Source organism: Myotis nattereri (genome assembly GCF_964212035.1).
Source record: "Myotis nattereri genome assembly, chromosome: 13".
NCBI classification, from domain to species: Eukaryota; Metazoa; Chordata; class Mammalia; order Chiroptera; family Vespertilionidae; genus Myotis; species Myotis nattereri.
In genome coordinates this window covers 39165308-39184548 of record NC_138088.1, presented here as the reverse complement: position 1 = coordinate 39184548, position 19241 = coordinate 39165308, and the positions used below count along the sequence as shown (strand labels likewise).

The 19241-nt window shown below is 45.8% G+C and overlaps 1 protein-coding gene across 1 annotated transcript in view; it reads left to right on the top strand.

The window, feature by feature from the left end:
• SORBS1 (sorbin and SH3 domain containing 1) overlaps positions 1–19241 on the top strand; it is a 218909-nt gene that overhangs the window by 158371 nt on the left and 41297 nt on the right. Inside the window, exons 13-17 of the mRNA XM_081104358.1 lie at positions 1489–1603; positions 6843–6926; positions 11272–11337; positions 11891–11992; positions 14730–14779. Of these exons, the coding sequence (XP_080960484.1) occupies positions 1489–1603; positions 6843–6926; positions 11272–11337; positions 11891–11992; positions 14730–14779 (417 nt within the window). The remainder of the gene's footprint in view (positions 1–1488; positions 1604–6842; positions 6927–11271; positions 11338–11890; positions 11993–14729; positions 14780–19241) is intronic.

The window sequence follows — 19241 nt, the reverse complement described above, 5'->3', positions numbered from 1 at the left end:
CTGTGTTAGCAGCGACCTTTTCTTTCAGTGTTCATGTTCTCACCTATAAATGGGGACACATTTTACATTTGTCAGGGGTGTTGCAAGGACAAGACAAGGTAGTGCATATAACATTTCTCAGTGCCTGGCCAAGTATGCGCTTAATTCACGTTGGCTATAACTCATCACTTTTTACCTTCTCACAGGAGAAACCTTAGCTGTGAGCTTTGTCGTGTGTTTTTATACTCTCTGTGTTTACTGATGGAGCCCGTAGCGGAGAATATAATTTTAACATGAAGTTACACTTTTTAATATCAGTTTATTTGCACAGCACACGTTATTGAGACATAGGTGTGGGTTGGCTGTAATGGTGACGTTAGTCATGTCTTGACACCCGCATGGAATGACCCGATATTCCTTCCTTGGGTTACGATGCCCATGGAGCAACCTTCTTATGCCATCTGGACCGGTGTCCCACGCATCTCCCACTGCTTCTCAGCACAGAAGAGGCTCTTGCCAAAATGAATTATTTTTCCTGAAAAACACACTTAGTTTCACACCTTCATACCTTTTCCATCTTCGTAGACAACTGAATAGCTGTTTTGAAAGTCCCACACATGCATAAGTGGCATCTGCCTCAGGAGTTTGATAATGAATTTGAAAGGAAGGTTGGGTCTGCCTATAAATTCTTTGCAACGGCATTCATCAAACCGGGTGCGTTCTGTGTGCAGACGGGACCACATGCTGTGGGGGAATATAAGCATATAGAAATCATCATCCCTGCCTTGCAGCAAAAACTAAATATAATCACAGTGCAAAGGCAGTCATGTGCGGGCATAAAAACTCTGCAAACAATTTTCAGGGATTCATCTCCTCTGAAACCCACCACTGGATCCGGTCGAATTTGTGTGCCAAAGGCTGCAATTTGGGTGATTACTGGGGTGAAGTGTGGAATAGGAAACACCACGGTTATAATAGCAAATAATATTTACTGAGTGGTTACTATGGACCTGGTGATTTACATGCACTGTCTCATTTAATCCTTGCAAAAACCCCATTTTTCAGATGAGGAAACTGAGGTAGCAAAAGGTAAAGTGTGTAGCCTGGATCACCAGCGAGCAAGTACTGTCGCAGGGATTGGAAACACAGCTGGCTGGCTCCAGGAGCTGCATTCTCTCTCCCTGTACAAGCATGAGTGGGAAGTGCAGGCGTGTTTGGGGATGATAAGCTCGGGAGAGCAGAGCAAGCTTTGTGCTTCCCTCCCTGCCTCCCTCTCTTCTCTGCTTCCTGGTACCTGGTTCCTGGTACCTTAGGCCTTTTGTGAAGCAAACCCAGAGCTTTAACTGGTGGTTTTGAGAAGGGAACCAGGACAGCTAAATGCTTTGCACCGAGTCCGATTTTATGCTTTGGATTTAAAAATTCCTTGATTAGACTACAGTCAGCCAATGTCAGAACCTGTTGGATGCCAATTTTCATGAAAACAGCTCTAATAGGATTTTCTTTCTACAGAAACGACTGGGAGCCCCCAGATAAGAAAGTGGATACAAGGAAATACCGTGCAGAGCCCAAAAGCATATACGAGTATCAGCCGGGCAGGTCTTCCGTTCTGAACAACGAAAAGATGGTAATGTGAATATTAAAGTCCCTTTGTCCCACCCTGTCGTGTTCTTTGATCCGGATGCATTGTGCACTTGCATCCCCTTCTTTCTTCCTTGAGATAGACTTGCTTTGTTTAGAAGACAATGAAAAAATGAAGTATTTTTACCCTTTTCATTTTTGCAGGTGTTCATAACATAAGCCCTGAGAGTCTGCTTTGAAAGAAGCTCGTCTTGTGGCTTTCTGGCGCTTTTTGTGCATGGTTCTAACTAATTTAGCATTTTCTATTAACATAAAGATTGATTTTGCTGCTGTCTTTTTTTAAACATCTAACCATTAATTTGGCAGGCTTATTACTAACTGGACTAAGTTCGTGGTGTGTGTTTTTAAGTGCCTCTATTTGAACATGCATAAATTTTGTAGAAGGTACTTCTAGTACATCACTAAAAGCTAAGTAATTAATACGATGTTGTGATTTGAGGGGGAAAAGCCCCAGGCTGTTAAAACATGTGCTTTAGGTCTTCCTTTTCTGACACGTGCAGTATCGAGGACGATTTTCATAGTCGGTCTGATTCATGGTTCACATCTCTTCTCAGTGGGGAAGTGGCGTGTGGGGCAGAGCAGACCACCCTGGAAAAGCCGCCTCTTCTGTGAAACGGGGAAGGATTTGTACAAACCCATCAGTTTCCTACCTGCCCATCACGCTTCCTTGTATCCATCCTTCCTTTGAAAAAGCGGGTTCAGAATTCTGGTCATGGTTAACGGGATTCTCCAAAGCTCGTGCCACCGCGGCCTCCGCCGGGCCCGCAAGATGGAGCTGTCATGCTGAGAACTGGATCCTGTTAAAATGCTGCTTCCACACTGAGCACAGAGCAAGTGACCCCTGAGGTGTGGGGCGCCTTCTTCTCCCTCTGCCTCTCCCGTGCCACGTGTTTTTCAGGAGCGATTGACTTCACTTTGACGAAGATAAAAGTTTGACATCTTTGAAAGCACAAAGGGATCAGTAATTTTAATTAGGATAAAGCAGCCTGCAGAAATGCTCCCGATTGTCATTCCTCAGCATTTTCTGTGCACTGCAGCTATTTTAAGCAAACAGTTCAGAGAGGAGCGGAAAATGTTGCCTGTGGCTCCACCTTTCACTGGAGGCTCTCTCCGTGTTAGAAGATGATAACCTCATTAGGTAACCTTCCCCACAGGTGTTCCAGGAGGGAAAGTCATGCTCTGGGTGTATTCCTGACACTGGAATAACAAGTCAGGACATGCCGTCATATGCCAGCGCACGTGAACGACCTCAGAGTCTGTAGGCCTTTGGGTGCGTTGTTTTGGCAGTATTACTATTTATAGGTGGTCACTTCTCTCGAAGCCTTGCCCCTAAAATTCAGAACTAGGAATAAAATAACATAGTTTTGTTTCGTTCCTTGTTATCACCTTGTTACAAATATCTTCCATGTGTTTACAAACCCAGAGAAGTAACACATAGCAGCCCATAGGTGCCCTCTTTGGGGACCTGCCCTGATCACACGCATGGATCACAGAGCACCATCTGTGTTCCTACCCAGAAGCCCCTGTGTCTGCCGAGACCGAGGCCCATCCTGTCTGTCTTGGGACGGAAGCTCCAGAGGGCCCATCACATTGCATCCGCGAGCTTCCACTCTTAGCGCTCTTCCTCCAGAGGCTTCGTTTCAGAGAGAAATTTCAGTCAAACCTCATCTTTGAGCCACTCTTCACGGTAGTCAAATTAGTCCTTTATGTTTGAATTCTTTCTCACCTATCTTTGAACAGAAAAGTTGAAATGTTGGTTTCAGTGTGTGAGTCTTCCCTTTTAACATCCCGCATCAGGTTTGCCAGAATTTGAAGACAAACTCCCACCCCCAGCTCACACACACACACACACACACACACACACTAACTGTGGATGATTGTACCAGCTAGTGGCAGGTGTAGAATCTAAATTTGCTCTCAGGAATACACAATTCCTTTTTGGGAAGGGAGGGGAGAGTAGGGAAACCATGCTTTTGTTTCCAATTTGAGGTACTCGTGTCTGCTTAAGCCTGGCGATTTAAGTTGCGACCTCATTGGCACACCTATCTGCTGTGTGCAGGAAGGGTTGAATGGCAGACTGTAAAGGCTGCCTTAGAGCTCATCTTTGTCCCTGGAGCAAATGCCAGCCACCAAGAGAAATAAAACACTGTACCACCTTCAGAAACCCCACCAGGAGACGCACAGATTTGATGAGCTACTCAGCTACTTGGCAAAATCATATGAAGCTCTTCATAACTGCTCGGCCTGTCTTACCGTAGCGTGAATCCACTTCCTCCTCTTCTGGCCTTGGGATTGGAGATATTGGTCAGTCCCTGCTTGGTCAGGAATAGCCGTTTCAGGCTTTGTCCCTTTTACTTTCCTCCCCAGCCCCTTACAGGACTTTTGACTCAATTCAACAAGTACAGAGAGAATAACTTTTGTATGCCAAGCCCTGGGTTAGATGTTGGGGGAAGAGTGGAAGGAGAGACACTAGCGTAGTAATTTCACAACTTGTATTTGCAAGTGTACAACGAGGGGATTTTCTCAATTTGGTTTCCTCCCGGTTCAGGGTCACTTTGAGTTCCTCCCTGGCTTTTCAGGTCTGTCACTTAGCCCCGTTTTAGCTTCGTATCACCTGCAAACTGAGTGAGCCCGCCCCTTCTCGTGGGGAGTGGCTAAAGAGCACCCGGACTTGGAAGACCGAGCTCTGAGTTCGTGTTTCGGAGCAGGTCCTTTACCTTTCTGAACCTCGGTGTTTTCATCTCAGCCAGAAGTATGATCTGGCCCGAACGGAGGTCATGAGTGAGAGGACTGAGGGCGAGAATCCGGACAAAAGAACCCTGAACATTATGAAGTGCTGTGCCAATGAACGTACCGCATTCAGATTACTATTTAATTAAAAGTTGAAGCTGGTCTCTGGCTCCTATTCAAGCAACAAAACTGTCCTTGAGGAGAATCAGGCATTTTCCTGGCAAGGCCCCCGCCCTTTCCAAGGGTTTTGCCAGCTGGGAAAAGAGGAGCCCGGCAGGGAGCACTGAGCCTGGCATTGTGGAGCCTGCCCTGCCTGCCGTCCCGAGGTCCTGCTGTGCGTCCGGAAGGATCTGCGCTGTTTGTCCGTCCCACCACCGATGGACAGCTGAGTTACGCATGGCCCAGTCACACGCAGACGGCAGCACTGTGTGTGTTACCGCTCACTTCCTGGACAGCTCGAGGGACCGAGGCTGCTGCCTGGGCCACGCTGCTCGACATACCTCCTGACTCAGTCCTTGGCACAGTGTGAACCTCAGCCATGGGACACTTTGCCAACAGCCTTCAGCGATAACATGGGTTAATTCTTTCAGGACCAAGTACCAAAGCATTCAGGCAGTTTCCTGAAAGAGTTGGTACATTTTATTTAAAAAAAAAAAAAAAAAGCCTAACCTATTCCCAGAGAGCAGCTTATAAATAGTCTCTAAAAATAATAAACATGAAATAGGTTTCATGAAACCCCATCATATAAGGACCTAGGGTGTCCCACTGCCTTAACTGTTTCTCCTGAAGAGTATGGGTTCGTGGCCTCATCTCCCTGAAGAGACACAGAATCCATTCTTTTACATGGTTACAGAGCCCCCTGAGGAGGAACACGGCGTCTCCAAGATTTAAGCCCAAGTCCCTAAAGACCGTGGGGGAGGTTTTAAGCTGGACATTTCCCTCTGGTTCCAACTAACATATAGTCAGTGAATTTCAGTTAAAGGAACGTTCTCTGTCATATCTTCCTCAATTTAAAACAAATGTAGGGAAAAAAATCACAGTGACAGTTCTTCTGGTGGAAATAAATATTTTTATTATTCTTGCAAAAAGATAAAACAAACGTAGGAATAATAGAAAGGTTCTTCTAAGGATCTGAGAAGAGGAGATGGGTGAAGGTCACTGAGACGTGTGCAGCATCCCTACAAGCTGCAAAGGCCTGAACGTTAAGAGAACCGAGTCCGGGGGAGCTGCTTGGGAGCAGGCGCACTGAGGAGTCCACAGCCCGCAGCCCCTCCTCCTGTGCTGGGCCCGAGGGAGTGACGTTGCTTACAGACCATTTTCCACCTCTGTGGGAAATGTACATTTCATATTTCGTACCGTTATTGGAAAATCCACCCCCCCCCCCGTCTTGTGACTATCAAGGATTTTTGAAACTTAAACATGTATGAATTTAATTGGAATTTAATTAAGCCATGAGCCTCTAACACTTTTGTCTGCTGTGAACATATCTCCATTTTATTAGGGGGAAACATGATTTGCTTTCCAGGCATTCATTTTTAACTAATTATTGCCAGAAACACACATTATTCCACAGCAAGGTACCAGGACTTTATAAATACTTGATTAAATATGAAATCCCCTGGGGTCCATTATCACTCTGTGTGAACTACCTGAGAATTCTGTAAAGTGGGAAATCTAACTTATTTTTGTAACATAACCCAGAAGTTTTTCCTTCCCCTGTTCTGCTATCTGTCTTGTTCAGCTTTTCCCTCGCTTTAATTTTCCCAGCTCTTTAACATTTACTTGTTAGAACATAAAGTATATTCTATCTGTATCCATCCCCTCGGGAGCTTGTTTAAGATGTTTTTTCACTCGTGTCCTCTGTTGTTACTTATATCATCTTTCACTTTACTGTGTAAGGGACATGGTTTCTCACCTACTCATGTGCCATTAAAGATGCAGTATTAACAAATTGGCTTGGATAAAAGTGTCAAAATTTGCGTTTATTTTGAAAACCTTAAGGCAGCCTTGCAAATAAGTACTAAAACTGTACTAGCCCGTAAAAATGGTTTGCTCTACTCACCTGGCGTAAGTGGCTAAATGTTTGGTGTGCTCACCAGGTTATTTGCTCATAACTAATAGTTCTTGGTGAAGAGGAGATGAGGTCCTTCTTTTCTCCCACAATATGGAAATACTGCTATCCCCGCATTCGTATTTGTGGGGGGCAGCAGTGTGTGCAGAGCTCCCCGTCCACACTCCATCCTCCTGCCTTGGGACTGAGTGTGATGCGCCCACTGCTCCCTCGCTCAGGGGCCCTGTTTCTATAAACACGTCCTTCCCCATCTGTTTTAGCTCCATGATGTTGCCAGTGTCAGTGGAAACGGGTGATTGCTGCTGTTAAATGCAGTTCTGTATATATCTGGAAACCACTGCATCTCTACTGGCCTGTTCCTATGTAATCTTTGCATAATGTTATCCTTCTCTCTCTTCCATTTCCCTGTCACCAACCCCTATAGAGTCGGGATATAAGCCCAGAAGAGATAGATTTAAAGAATGAACCTTGGTATAAATTCTTTTCGGAATTGGAGTTTGGGAAACCGGTAAGTTTAATAGCTTCAGTGGTTATAGACATTTTTAAAAATCATGCTGTTGCTGCATTGTCGCTGCTAAGGAATCAGATCTGTTTGTAAGGACTTCAGGGAGCGGGGAGCCCGTGTCGGTTGCCCTGGTGGGATTGTCTAGTCCAGGGGTGGGCAAACTTTTTGACTCGAGGGCCACAATGGGTTCTTAAACTGGACCGGAGGGCCGGAACAAAAGCATGGATGGAGTGTTTGTGTGAACTAATATAAATTCAAAGTAAACATCATTACATAAAAGGGTACGGTCTTTTTTTTTTTTAGTTTTATTCATTTCAAACGGGCCGGATCCGGCCCACGGGCCGTAGTTTGCCCACGGCTGGTCTAGTCTCACTACCATCTGTAAGCTTTCCGTTGCTTTACTTCACCAAGAAAGGACAGTGAGCTCCGGATTTATTGCCAGAAAATCCTGAGAGACACAACTAGATCCTAGCTTGTCTTAGTCCCTCCTACCACTAGCAACGATGCCACGTGCCTGTGGATGACATTGAATTGGCTGTCAGTTCAGTGCCGTGGCCAAAGTCCTTGTGGCATACTGAAGATAAGCAGGACAGTGCACCACAGCGTGAGCAGACCAGCATGGCCGCTGCTTCGGATAGAGCTTCTAAAAGCACCTGTGCAAGGGGAGTGTTGAAGGCGGCCAGAAAAGGTCTATGCAGATGTGATCCACGATTACAACCCCATGTCGGGTGACTTTTAGGGAATGAACTCTATGAGTTAGGATAACATTTCCCAAAATTTGAAATGAGAGTTAGGAATTCTAGCAAGTTTAGTGTTGAGCCTAATAATATTCCACAGCTTCCCCCTGATGTGTCTGAGTTGGCTTTGGTACCAAAGGATTTTGTGTACTTAAAGGAGGGTTTCTTAGCCCTGTACTCAGAGGAGTACCCACCAGAAGGGAGAAGGGAGCTCATTTTTCCACTGGAGATGACTGGAAACTGACTTTAAAACTCCACTTACTTTAAATGTTCACAACTGCAAAAAGCATTTACAAGTGGGGGGTTAAGCGTATAAACATAAAATATTTCATTAGATCAATGGTTCTCAACTTTGGCTGCACATTAGAATCACCTGGGAATCTTTTTAAAATCCTGATTTCTGGGCCCCATCCTCCGGAAATTCTGTTTCTTTGTTACTAATGTTGTGGCCTCATCCCATAACAAAGAAACAGAATTTCCGGAGGATGAGGCCCAGAAATCAGGATTTTAAAAAGATTCCCAGGTGATTCTAATGTGCAGCCAAGGTTGAGAGCCACTGCATTAGATGTTCATGTGAGATTTTAAGCATTGCCTCCAGTATTTGAGTCACCGTGGTTTGGAATGATGGTTTTATCTGCAGACAGGAATTAACTTTATATATTTCAGTAAAATGTTAAATTCCATGGTGTATATTTTTATTAAGATGAAGACAAAGACAAATTAAGCTGGTGCTCTGGGATTTCTCTGTTGATTTAGCGATGCTGAGCTTTGTTTCAAAGTTCCTGCATCTTCTGAGAGGAGCACCTGACTTGCAAACATCCTGCTTGTAGGAACAGACATTCATTCCTCCCATCTTGTCCCTCCTGGGACACTGGCTCCTAATAGCAGCTAAGCTGTCCTGGGTGAACAGCGCCACCTAGTGACCAGTGGAGAGGGAGGCATCTAACCCAGAGTGTGCCCCATCTCCCCTTCCCAAAGCTTTGAGGCACACCTCACTTCTCCTTTCTCTCCCTTTTTTCCCTGCTGTCCACCATTCAGACATCAGTGGAGTCTACCCAGGCAGTCTCTTCCACATTCAAATATTTAACAGTATTGTAACCCTTTTCTTTTTCTTAAAACCGACTCAATTATCTCACAGAAAATCCTTTTGATATATGTAGTTCCTCCCCTCTCCCCAGTGATTGGTATATATAATAATATATATATTATGGTATAATAATAATACCATATTTCCATCAGGGAAAACAAAAGCTATTTGCTTTGAATTATGTATAAGCAAAAGTCCATGCCATTGAATTTCAAAGTCCATTCAGGTCCACAAATTTCTAGCCGTCTCCTCATTGGCCAAATGACTAAAATAGTTTTCTCTTTAATGCTAGCTTTTAGGAAACATGAAATGATTCTAATTAATCATTTGTTTTACCAAATCTGTCATTGCAAACAGTCCTGCTTTTGTCAGCAGGAGACAGTACTTCTGCCCCAGCACACACTAAGCAGCTCTCTGAGAGCTCGGTGATTGGCACAGCTTCTGCAGGAGGCTGGTCTGAGTGCCCCCAGCCACGCCACACAGATCCTGGGAGCACAGCCCATTCGTATCCTGGGACCTCCTGTCATTCGTATCCCCAACCTGTTGTTCTAACTGCCTCTGAATTATTTAAAGAAATGCTTTTCCAAAATGTCATTTCTCTCAAGCCACAAGTGTTCCTTACATAGACCTTAGGGTCCTTAAAGGGGACTGCTCCTTTTTGTGCAGGTCTTTTAAAGTAATGAAAGGTAAAACTTTTAAAGACTTCCCAAAATAATGTAATCGCTGTCTATCCGGAGGGAACAGTGTTGAGACCACAGTTCCGATGGTCTGAGGCATTCGAAGGGTGGGCTTCCTATCTAGTTGAACCAAGTTGAATGACTGGATGGCACTCTCAGCGTTTGGTAAGAAGGGGAGGTGGGGAGAAATATTTTTCTTCTTTTCACGTCTCTCCTACCCCAGTCGCTCTGGGCCATACAAGGGTAAGAGACATAAATGAACGTGGCATAAACCAGGAAAGTTGTTTTTGAAGGTTTTGCCGTCATTCAGAAGCAGAATGAAATTAAAACTCCTACCAAAGCGTGTGGGTCATCATTTCTGCTTTTTATTCCACACCCACTCGACCCCACCCCCACCCCGAGTGAGGAAAGCCTGCCAGGACTTTGAAGCTAGGCCTTCATTTACCCTGGACCCCTTCCTTCTTCAGCCCCTTCACTGAAATCCACCAAACACACTGACACTTCAGCAAGAGCTGACTCTAACGCCGCTCAGCTCTAACCGGTGCTGTGGAACATAAGTCGTTCCAGACTCCGGGGCCATTTGGGGGAACGTTATTGACAACCAATTTAATTTGTAAGCACTGTCTTATTTTTTGTAGTCAGGACACGTAGGGAGACTGTATGTGGCTTTCAAAGGTCTACTTCCCATCTGAACCATCTGTGAAGTGTGTAAAGCGCTTAAAGAAAAATGATGATTGTTAATAGCACTTACTTTATAAAGTGCAGAGTATACGTCTACAGAGATCGCATTGCTGTCCTGTTGCTGTGGGTGGTATGCATCTTGAAATCAGATTACTTTTCATTTGCAAATTTATTACTAAGAGCCTGGGTGTCAGCTTTACACACACACACACACACACACACACACACACACACCCCCGCCGCCAACTTCTACAGAAATTGATGTGATTTCTATAAGTAAACTCACGGCAAAATGTCACAATGTAAACCAATTTGAATAAGCTTCCCTAATTGGTTATAATGAATATAATTACAATATTCCAGGAGCTATTAAGTGACAGCAGGGGGGAGGGGGAGCTGTATGAGAAATTTCAAGTCTAAGTGGACAGAGCAAAGGGTTCACCTGGGGGCAGAGTAGCTTGTAACTTCCAGTGTCCTACATTCGAACCCCTCCCTCACTAAACGTTACAGCGGTTCTCCCGGCAGATTTCTGTTTTAGGAATGCGCCCTCATTCTATTGTGAAGAGTTAAAGGAAAAAACAAAAATAGCCTTACAGTCTGCTGTTTAAATGCAAAGTAGATCTCTGTTCTCTAAGGGAGATGGAAGGTATGGCTCTACCACTAGCAGTGTTAATGTCTAAGCAAGCAGTGAACGCTTATTAAAATTGCCTAGTCACACCGTGGGAAACTTAACACCCATCTGGTACACTTGCCACAAACCACAGAAAACACATTCAGTGCAATTTACCCTCCACTGGCCAAGTCTCCAGATTGCCACATTGAGGAGCAATGAGTTTCACAGTGGAGAAGCCTGCTTCAGAAATGTGGGCTCTCGGTGGCCATCTTAGTTTGAAAACAACAACGGGGAATTTTTAAAGTTTCGATTTTTGTTCAAATTGGTGTTAATGCTTTTTTTTTTCTTTGTGTCTTTTAAGTTTGCAATATTTGGACTCCAACCATGATCTGCTCTTGAGACAGAAACGTAGAAAGGAAGCTCCCAGTTAGCGCCCACGCCCGTGCTTAGCTCCCTGTTGATGAGCCCTCCTGGTGTGCCCCTCTTTGTGTGAGCTGGTCTCCGTGTCTGTCTTTATGCTCATTTCTCCATTTCCTCCTCTGCTTCCCATCAGCCTCCCAAAAAGATATGGGATTATACTCCTGGAGACTGCTCTATCCTTCCTAGAGAGGATAGAAAGGTAATGCGTGCCTCTCCGGGGGCTGTGTGTGTGCTCCTGGCCTGGTTAGTGTGAGTGTGCTGTGGGGTTTTGCTCTTATTTTCTTCAATCATTGTTTTTTTAACTTGATAACTTTTTTTTTTTTTTTTTTTTTTGCTTGGTGATAAATCTATTTAACAAAGTCTCTGAGATATAGACTGATGTATAGAGGTGTGTGTGCTTTTTAAGCAATGACTTACTCTGACATGTAGTATTTGCCAGTCACCAGACTGAAAAGAGAGACAGTAGGTATTTCCTCCCGGCAGGTGTTGTGGTATTTGTAGTTCTCTGTAGCCAGGAGAAGAGAGTTTTGAAACTCTGATGACTGTGGGGCTTATATTTTCCATGCCTAACGCTGCATTCTCTGTTCTCGTGGCTTTTAGTCATTTCCAGTGAGCTCTTTGTTTAATCTTGCCATCTCTGCCTTATTAAAATAGAACCCTAAGAAGATTCACTTTTCAAACTTAACCTTCCATTCTCTCTGCCTGTCCCCTAAACTAAAACGCTCTTTCTCATCTTTTCTTTCTCGTACCAGACTAACCTAGAAACAGAGCTCAGCCTCTGCCGCACAGAGTTAGAGGCAGACGTAGGAAAAACGGAGACGCTTAGTAAAGCAGCCCGTGCAGACCTGGCGCAGGTACTTCCGAGTTTTCCTCCTGCCGTCAACGCCTGTCCCAGCGCGGTTCTGTCTTCTTTGCCCTGCGGTTTGGGATGTCGCTGAGGAGGGGACTGTCTCGCTGATTATTGTGAAGCTGCATGGCTTTCTGGCTGCTGTTTTCCATCCCCTTCCCCCAACTTCAGTTTTGCTTTGGTTTCTTTGGAGCTTGACATCTTCCTTAAAGGGGGCTTTGCAGGTATCCGTGGGGTGGCTGGTGATTTCCATGCTCCCCCTCTCCTCTGCTGTCAGGGGCGGCCCTCTTCCTTCCCGGCCTTCGCCTTGGAATGCCTCTCGGGGTTCTCAGGGAGCCGTGTTTGGCAGCTGTCATTTTTGCAGCCTTGGGAGGCACCAGCCTCGGAGATCATTCTCCAAAGCGTGGCAGTGACTCGAGCGCCGCTTACTAAGTGCAGGCACTGCCAGAGCAGCCCTGCTTGTGGTTTGAAAGGTCAGGAAGTTCTCAATGAAAATATGCACTCCAGGGGCCAGACCGCCGGGCCACAGGCAAGCATTTGAAACTCGGCCTGCACCGGTATTTTTAAGTGGAGTGGTGTCAAAGCGTGGTTTATTAAAGGCTGGGTCAGGAAGAGAGGGAGTCCGAGGTAAATGGGCTCCCAGCGGAAGGAAAACACCCAGTGTTTGGAGATCTGCTCCTAGGGCTCCTTAAAGAAACAAGAGAGACCCTTGAAGGAAAGGGGATCTTTACAGAAAATAGGAGAGGAATGTGGGCACACTCGAGGCTGGGAGGGTCCGCAGACCACGGCAGGGAGCGTGGAGGTTGTGAGTGGATCGTGTTATACTTTAGCGGAGCTAGGAAAGCAAGGAGGGTCAGACCACCAGCGTGAGTGACGAGGCACCAAAAGTCAAGTGAGTGCCAGGGACGTAGCCCAGGGAAGGAGCGGAAGCTGGGGTTACAGCTGCGGCACTGGGGGACAGGATGGAAACAGACAACGTGAGCCCTTGGTCCAGACAGAGGGAGCCGTGGGGACATCAGTACGTCACATAAGAAAGATGGGGAGAAAGTCGGTGCAGAGGTTAGATGAAGGATTTGGTTTTAGGTCATTTGTTTTGAATGTTGGTTGGGTATCACATAGGGGATATGCAGCTGACAGTTTGAAATGTAAGACTAGGTTCTGTGAGACGAGCAGAGGCTTACAAAGGCAGTTGCAGTCCCCTGAAGAGAGGTGATGGTTGACGTCCGGGAACAGATGAAGACACCCCGCCTGGGGGAGATGAAAGATTGAAGGGAGGATCCTGTTGAAAGGATGAAAGATCCATAAGGACCTGTTGGGATGTTGGTGACAGCAGGAGAGCAAGGGGAGGTCAGAGAGAGAGCATTCCCGAGACGTAGGAGGAAAGATGAGAGGTGGGTCTGAGCATGACCCAATGCTCCAGAAAGGTCCCCACCCTCGACTCAGGAAAGGCCAATGGGTTTGATAATCCAGAGGTTTCTAAAAGCTTTGGAGGCTGCTGAGTGGTGGACGGGAGCTGGAGTATGTGGAGAGGAACTGGAATCCCCAGGGGTACACACTGATTAAAAATGTGATCACGGCAGGAAGGCGAGGGGCGTGTGCCCAGAGGGCTCAGCAGGGTCGGCAAACACTTTTCCACGTTGGAGACCGGGGCATCGTCCACAGAGGTGGGGAGACCCAGAACGGGGCAGAAGCCAAAGGACAGGCTCAAGGGGGAAGGGTGGGCAGGGAGACCAGTGCAGGCAAAGGGCTAGACGGACGGACAGACGGACGTGCAGGTAAGAGGGCTGCCTTCTCTGAGGAGTAATGGGGAGAGAGAGGGCGGGGACCTCCTGGGGTGGAGGTGCCCTCAGAAATGCCAAGACCAGCAGGCAGAGGGTCAGGTGGCTGAGCCCCTGAGGAAGGTTACCTCCTTCCTGCAGTGTCTTTCTTTTTTCCTGGTGTTTCCTTTCCTCAAATATCTCTCCTCCAGGTAGTTTGTTTTCCTTGAAATGGTCAGTATTAGAGCTAGGAATATCTTTGAAAGTTAACTTTTTCACTGATTTATTCAACCACCACATTATTTTTAAGAGCCAATATACTGAACCCTTTGCCTGATTCTCTCCAAGATAACAGAAACCCTAAATAAACGACACAGTGTGCTGCTTTCTCTGCATGTAGCTCCCGATTGTTTTCCTCCTTTTGCACCGTGGTCTGTAATCTTATAAAGTGTTTCCCACTGAGGCTAAGGTGGTCATTAATAGCTTCGTAAACCTGCATTTCTCCCCCTTTTTGCACGTCTAAGTCTGCGGGGGCAGACAGACAGCTAAACCCACTGTGGTCTTTTAAAATGTGTTGCTGTGCATTCTGCACCTGTTGTTTCGGGTGGCCCTCTCTCTGGATGTGGCATCTGGGGCGCATGAAGGAGTCTGCAGTGGGTTGGCAGGGGGTCGGAAGGTCGGGGCACGCTGGGGGAGGGTGTGCTCTGTCAATGCATGTTGGCCAAATGGTGGGCCTGTCCCCCAGAGGGCCCAGGCGGCCATCTCCTGACCCACCCAGGGAGCCTTGATGCAGCCACCGGGAGGTCAAGACCAGAGACAAAGAGGGCCCCTCCCTCCCGGCCCGAGACCTTTCCAGCCAGGCCCCCTCCTCCCAGAGGCCCTGGCTCCATTAGGAAGCGAAGAAACAGGGACGCCCCTTGGCTTGAAACATCTGAGTCAAAATAAAGCATGTTCACTTTTCTTTCTTTCTCTTTTTGACATTTACAGAGCTCAGCAGTCAGCCCCACTCCGGAAATGTCTTCAGAGCCTCCTGGATAGTAAGTTGCCACCTTGTTTCTAGGCTCACTGTATGGAATGTCTAAATGGGAGACGCTTACGATCTGGACCTAAGTGTGTGTTATAGGCAGCAGTCTAGTGGCTTTGAATGATGTACAGTTTGGTGATAAGTAGCAATTCAGTTCTGGTCATCCATTTTTTTCCTTCTATGTTTGTATAACTCTAATCTATGATAATAAAAGCGTAATATACTAATTAGACTGGACAGCCGGACGACCTTCCGGACCACGCTGGGGCTGCGAGGGCCAAGCCCCTTGCACACATTTCGTGCATCGGGCCTCTAGTAAATTGTAAACTCCTTGAGAGCGAGGACTCCATCTCCATCATGCCAGGTGCACCTATAGGTCTGAGAGTTTGTTCTGGTGGGAGCAGCTCCTCACCTTATCACCGCTGTGTCTGTATCTTATTCTTCAAAGCATGACAAGAAGGGGAGCACAGCTATTACCTGTTCCATTTGGGTTGGGCAAATCCACAGTGAGACAAGCTCACCTATGCAGACAGAAGCCTGACTTGATCTGAATGCTGAGTTTATGGATATGTGTGACGAACCTTTTGGTCACTTGGGCATTTTGCAAGAGTGGTTTCATTTGAAAGTCAATTAGCTGTGATTGGAGTATTTCACTAGAAAACTGGAAAAAACCCTTCATCCTCTTAGGGTAGTGACCAAATCTCTAGCCAGATCTATTCTATTAATATTTCTTCTATAAATGTGTATATTAATGGCTGTGATTAACAGACCCCAGAGTCTGAGAAGAAGTTGAAACGATGTATTAGGACAGCAGTTAGACGGAACGTTTCCTGCCTTAAAGGACAGCTCCATCTTGGAGCAGGTCGGTAGTTTCCTGTCTTAAAGGACAGCTCCGTCTTGGAGCAGGTCGGCATCGTCTCTTGCACTCACTGCTGGGTTGGTTGTCAGGCCACCGGTGTGACAGAGAGGAATCCGAGTTCAGCTGTATCATCAGCTGCCACTGCTCTCCCCCCGCGCCCTCCTGCCCCGCTACCTTGGGCTCTGAGGCTCACTCTGTTTTAAGGAGATAGTTGAACTATCCCTTCAGCCCAAGGATGACCAGCCGCAGGTCCTCCAGGTCCCAGAAATGAACCCACAGACGGCCTCAGGCTATCTGCAGATGAAGGGCTGCTTCAAGGCCACAGCTCCCAGCAAACTGGTCCCTCAGGTCACCCATTGGTCAGCGACAAAGCTTGTCACTTTGGCGGTCCTGACTGCCCAAAGCCTGGTTGGACCAGATCTCTCCCTGCCCTGCCGTTCCCAGGATTGCATAATGTAAGCCTGCTGCCTGATCTCCCCCTCTGCCTCCTCGCCCCATCCATCTCCCTGAAATGCACAGACAAAAAAGGCTGTTTCAGGTGGCCAGCTGAGTGGATTCCTTAGCTTCTCTGGACCAAGGCACTATGCTATGTAATAAAGAGGAGCATAATTGTCCCTTAGTAGTTTTGGGGGTAAAACAACAAAAAAAGGAATGTTAGTAAATAAGAAGGCAAAGTGGGGCCTAGCTACTTTGGCTCAGTTGATAGAGCGTTGGCCTGTGGACTGAAGGGTCCCGGGTTCAATTTCGGTCAAGGGCACATGCCCAGGTTGTGGGCTCGGTCCCCAGTAGGGGGCATGAAGGAGGCAGCCAATCAGTGATTCTCTCTCATTATTGATGTTTCTATCTCCCTCTCCCTTCCTCTCTGAAATCAATAAAAATATATTTTAAAGAAAGAAAGAAAAGTGGCACATGATTGAAGCAGACTTTAAGGATTAAGAATATTCAGAAAAAGAAAGCATTGCCCAGCCTGTCAGAGTTAGGCACACGGGTCTTAAATGAAGTGCTGACTTGAACTACTTACTCAGCATTTACTATGTGCCAGGCCCTATGCTTAGCAGCTTCCGTACTTCACCTCAGTTAGTCCTTGCAACATCCCAGGACCAGGCATTATTTTTAATCCACATTTTACAGGTGAGGAAGCAGGAGTGTACCAGCCACAGCTCTGCAGCTGGTGTGTGGTGGAGTTGTTCCTCCTCAGACCAGACTAGCAGTCATGTTCTCGGCCAGGGCACTGGTGTTGGCAGGCGCTCCCATTGCACCATACTGATAATAAACTAATAGAAAGCATCTTATAACTTAATGTCTTTCAAATGATTGAAAAAACCATTTAAGCAACTATTTGTAATATTGTGTTAGCAGGATTGAGGGGCCTAATGCAAACTGCCGAAAAGAGCAAATTGCTGTCAGACTCTGAGGATTCATGTGCATAAAGCTATTTGATGTGTTCGTTTACGCAGCACTCTTATTTATATCATCGGAACAGGTCTTCAAAGACCTCTGTTTTTTTCAGCCTTACCCTAGCTCACGGGAAATATGTGGCAGGGATAGATGAGGTTTGTTTCCTCTTGCTATTCTACCATTTGGGAATTTATCAGAAATTCGGGCTTGGTTTTCTCCCAGTTTGTTCAAATGAATAAGGTTTTTCTGTGTTTGGAATTGGTGAGGAGCCAGCTTAAGTGCAGTGCCTGACCCATAGGAAAGCATCTTAATTAACTAAAATTCAACTCAGCACCAAGGCCGGAAACTTGTGGATTGAATCTGGTTCCCTTCACCCGATGGACAGGAATGACCTGCTGAAAGAAACATTGGCAAAGACTTGACTTAACCCAAGGACTGAAGAAAGAGGAATCACAGTGGCCCAGGTGCAGGACTCTGTGGTCAGTGGGGAAGGGATGGTGTTGTTTTGAATCCACTTTAATATCTTGGAGAGACTTTAGTTTAGAATGTTATTAATTAAGTTGATTACATATCACAATATTAAAAGAAGCTGGGAACAGAGAGGAAGAAATTCACCCATTGTCCCAATATCCTAATACAATCTACCAGTCCTTCCTCTCAAAAAAATATATTTTTATATTTGTGATCACAATGTATGCCAAATTTTGTATTTTATTTCTGTGGAATTACCAGACCTATAAATCAACAGTGTAGCCTACTCTTCATCATTGCTTAGCATTTCAGCATTGGTTAGTTTGAATAGTCTTTGCCTAACCAAAGAGCTTTACTCTATTTGGCCAGCAGGTGGCACTCAAGCTCCTGCTTTCCTAAGTGGTGATGGTGCACTTGAAAAAACACCCTTTTCCCTTAATCTAACTTAAGATCAAAACACAAATCATTGCCTGGAGAACTTGATGAAATATTAGAAACTTCCAGGACTTGAAAATGTATCATAAATCTGTGTGTGTGTAGGCATTTAATTTTATGAAATCATTTATTCCACTAATATTTATTGAACAAAGGTGCTAGACACCAGCCGTGCAAAGGTTAATCAGTTAAACTGCCTCCCTCAAGGGAAAAACCAAGTGTAATGGGAGGCAGACTTGTAAACAACCATCAGAATCCAGTGCAGGTCAGGCAGTGATGGGATCAGGAGGGAGGGAACACCTCTGTTTCGGGGAGGAAGAAAGGTACGCTTTACAGAGGAGCCGCAAATGAAAAGTGAATAATAATAGTAACATTATATTACAAACAGAAAAGGTAATTTTTTTTCCATGAGTCTGGAATTTTTTTGTCTGTTTTGTTCCTTATTGAATCTCCACCTAAGAGACTGATTGACATGTAGTAGGTGCCCAATAAATACTTGTTGAATGAATAAGATGAGCCATGGAATGACATGGTGAGATCTTTTCTAGAAATATCGCTGGCAGTAGTTTGCAAAAATGACTGGAGGGAAATGGGGTGGAGCCTGGGGGAGTGGTGGTGTGCTGTTTGCACAGGTGTGGGTGAGTGGTGGGAGGTGGGGACCAGGGAAGTAGAGACGGAAGGGATTGATGTGAGCTGTGTCAGGACGGAGTAAGCAAAGCGTGCTGACTCCTGAAGTTTGCAGGGCAAGGAGAGGGAGAAGGGGTTGATTTTCTGGGCTCTCTGGCTTGGGTGATGGGAGGTGGAGGAACAGAGCTGCGTTTGGTTTGGGATGTGTTGGGTTTAAGATGCCTGAGGAACATCTAAGTCAGTGATGGTGAACCTATGACACGCGTGTCAGAGGTGACACACGAACTCATTTTTTTGGTTGATTTTTCTTTGTTAAATGGCATTTAAATATATAAAATAAATATCAAAAATATAAGTCTTTGTTTTACTATGGTTGCAGATATCAAAAAATTTCTATATGTGACATGGCACCAGAGTTAAGTTAGGGTTTTTCAAAATGTTGACACGCCGAGCTCAAAAGGTTCGCCACCACTGATCTAAGTGGAGCTTCTAGAAGGCAGTTGAGCGTATGTATCTGGAGGTCAGAAGGAATGTCTTTGTAGATAAGGGATTTGAAGGGGGACTTTTTGGACAGTCTCACCTCACCTAATAGTTTTGTAGATGAAGGAAATGGAGGCTGAGAGAAACAGGTTGTTTCCAGGTTTTTAAAGTGAGTAGGTTTGCCTCCACTGATCACATTGCCTGT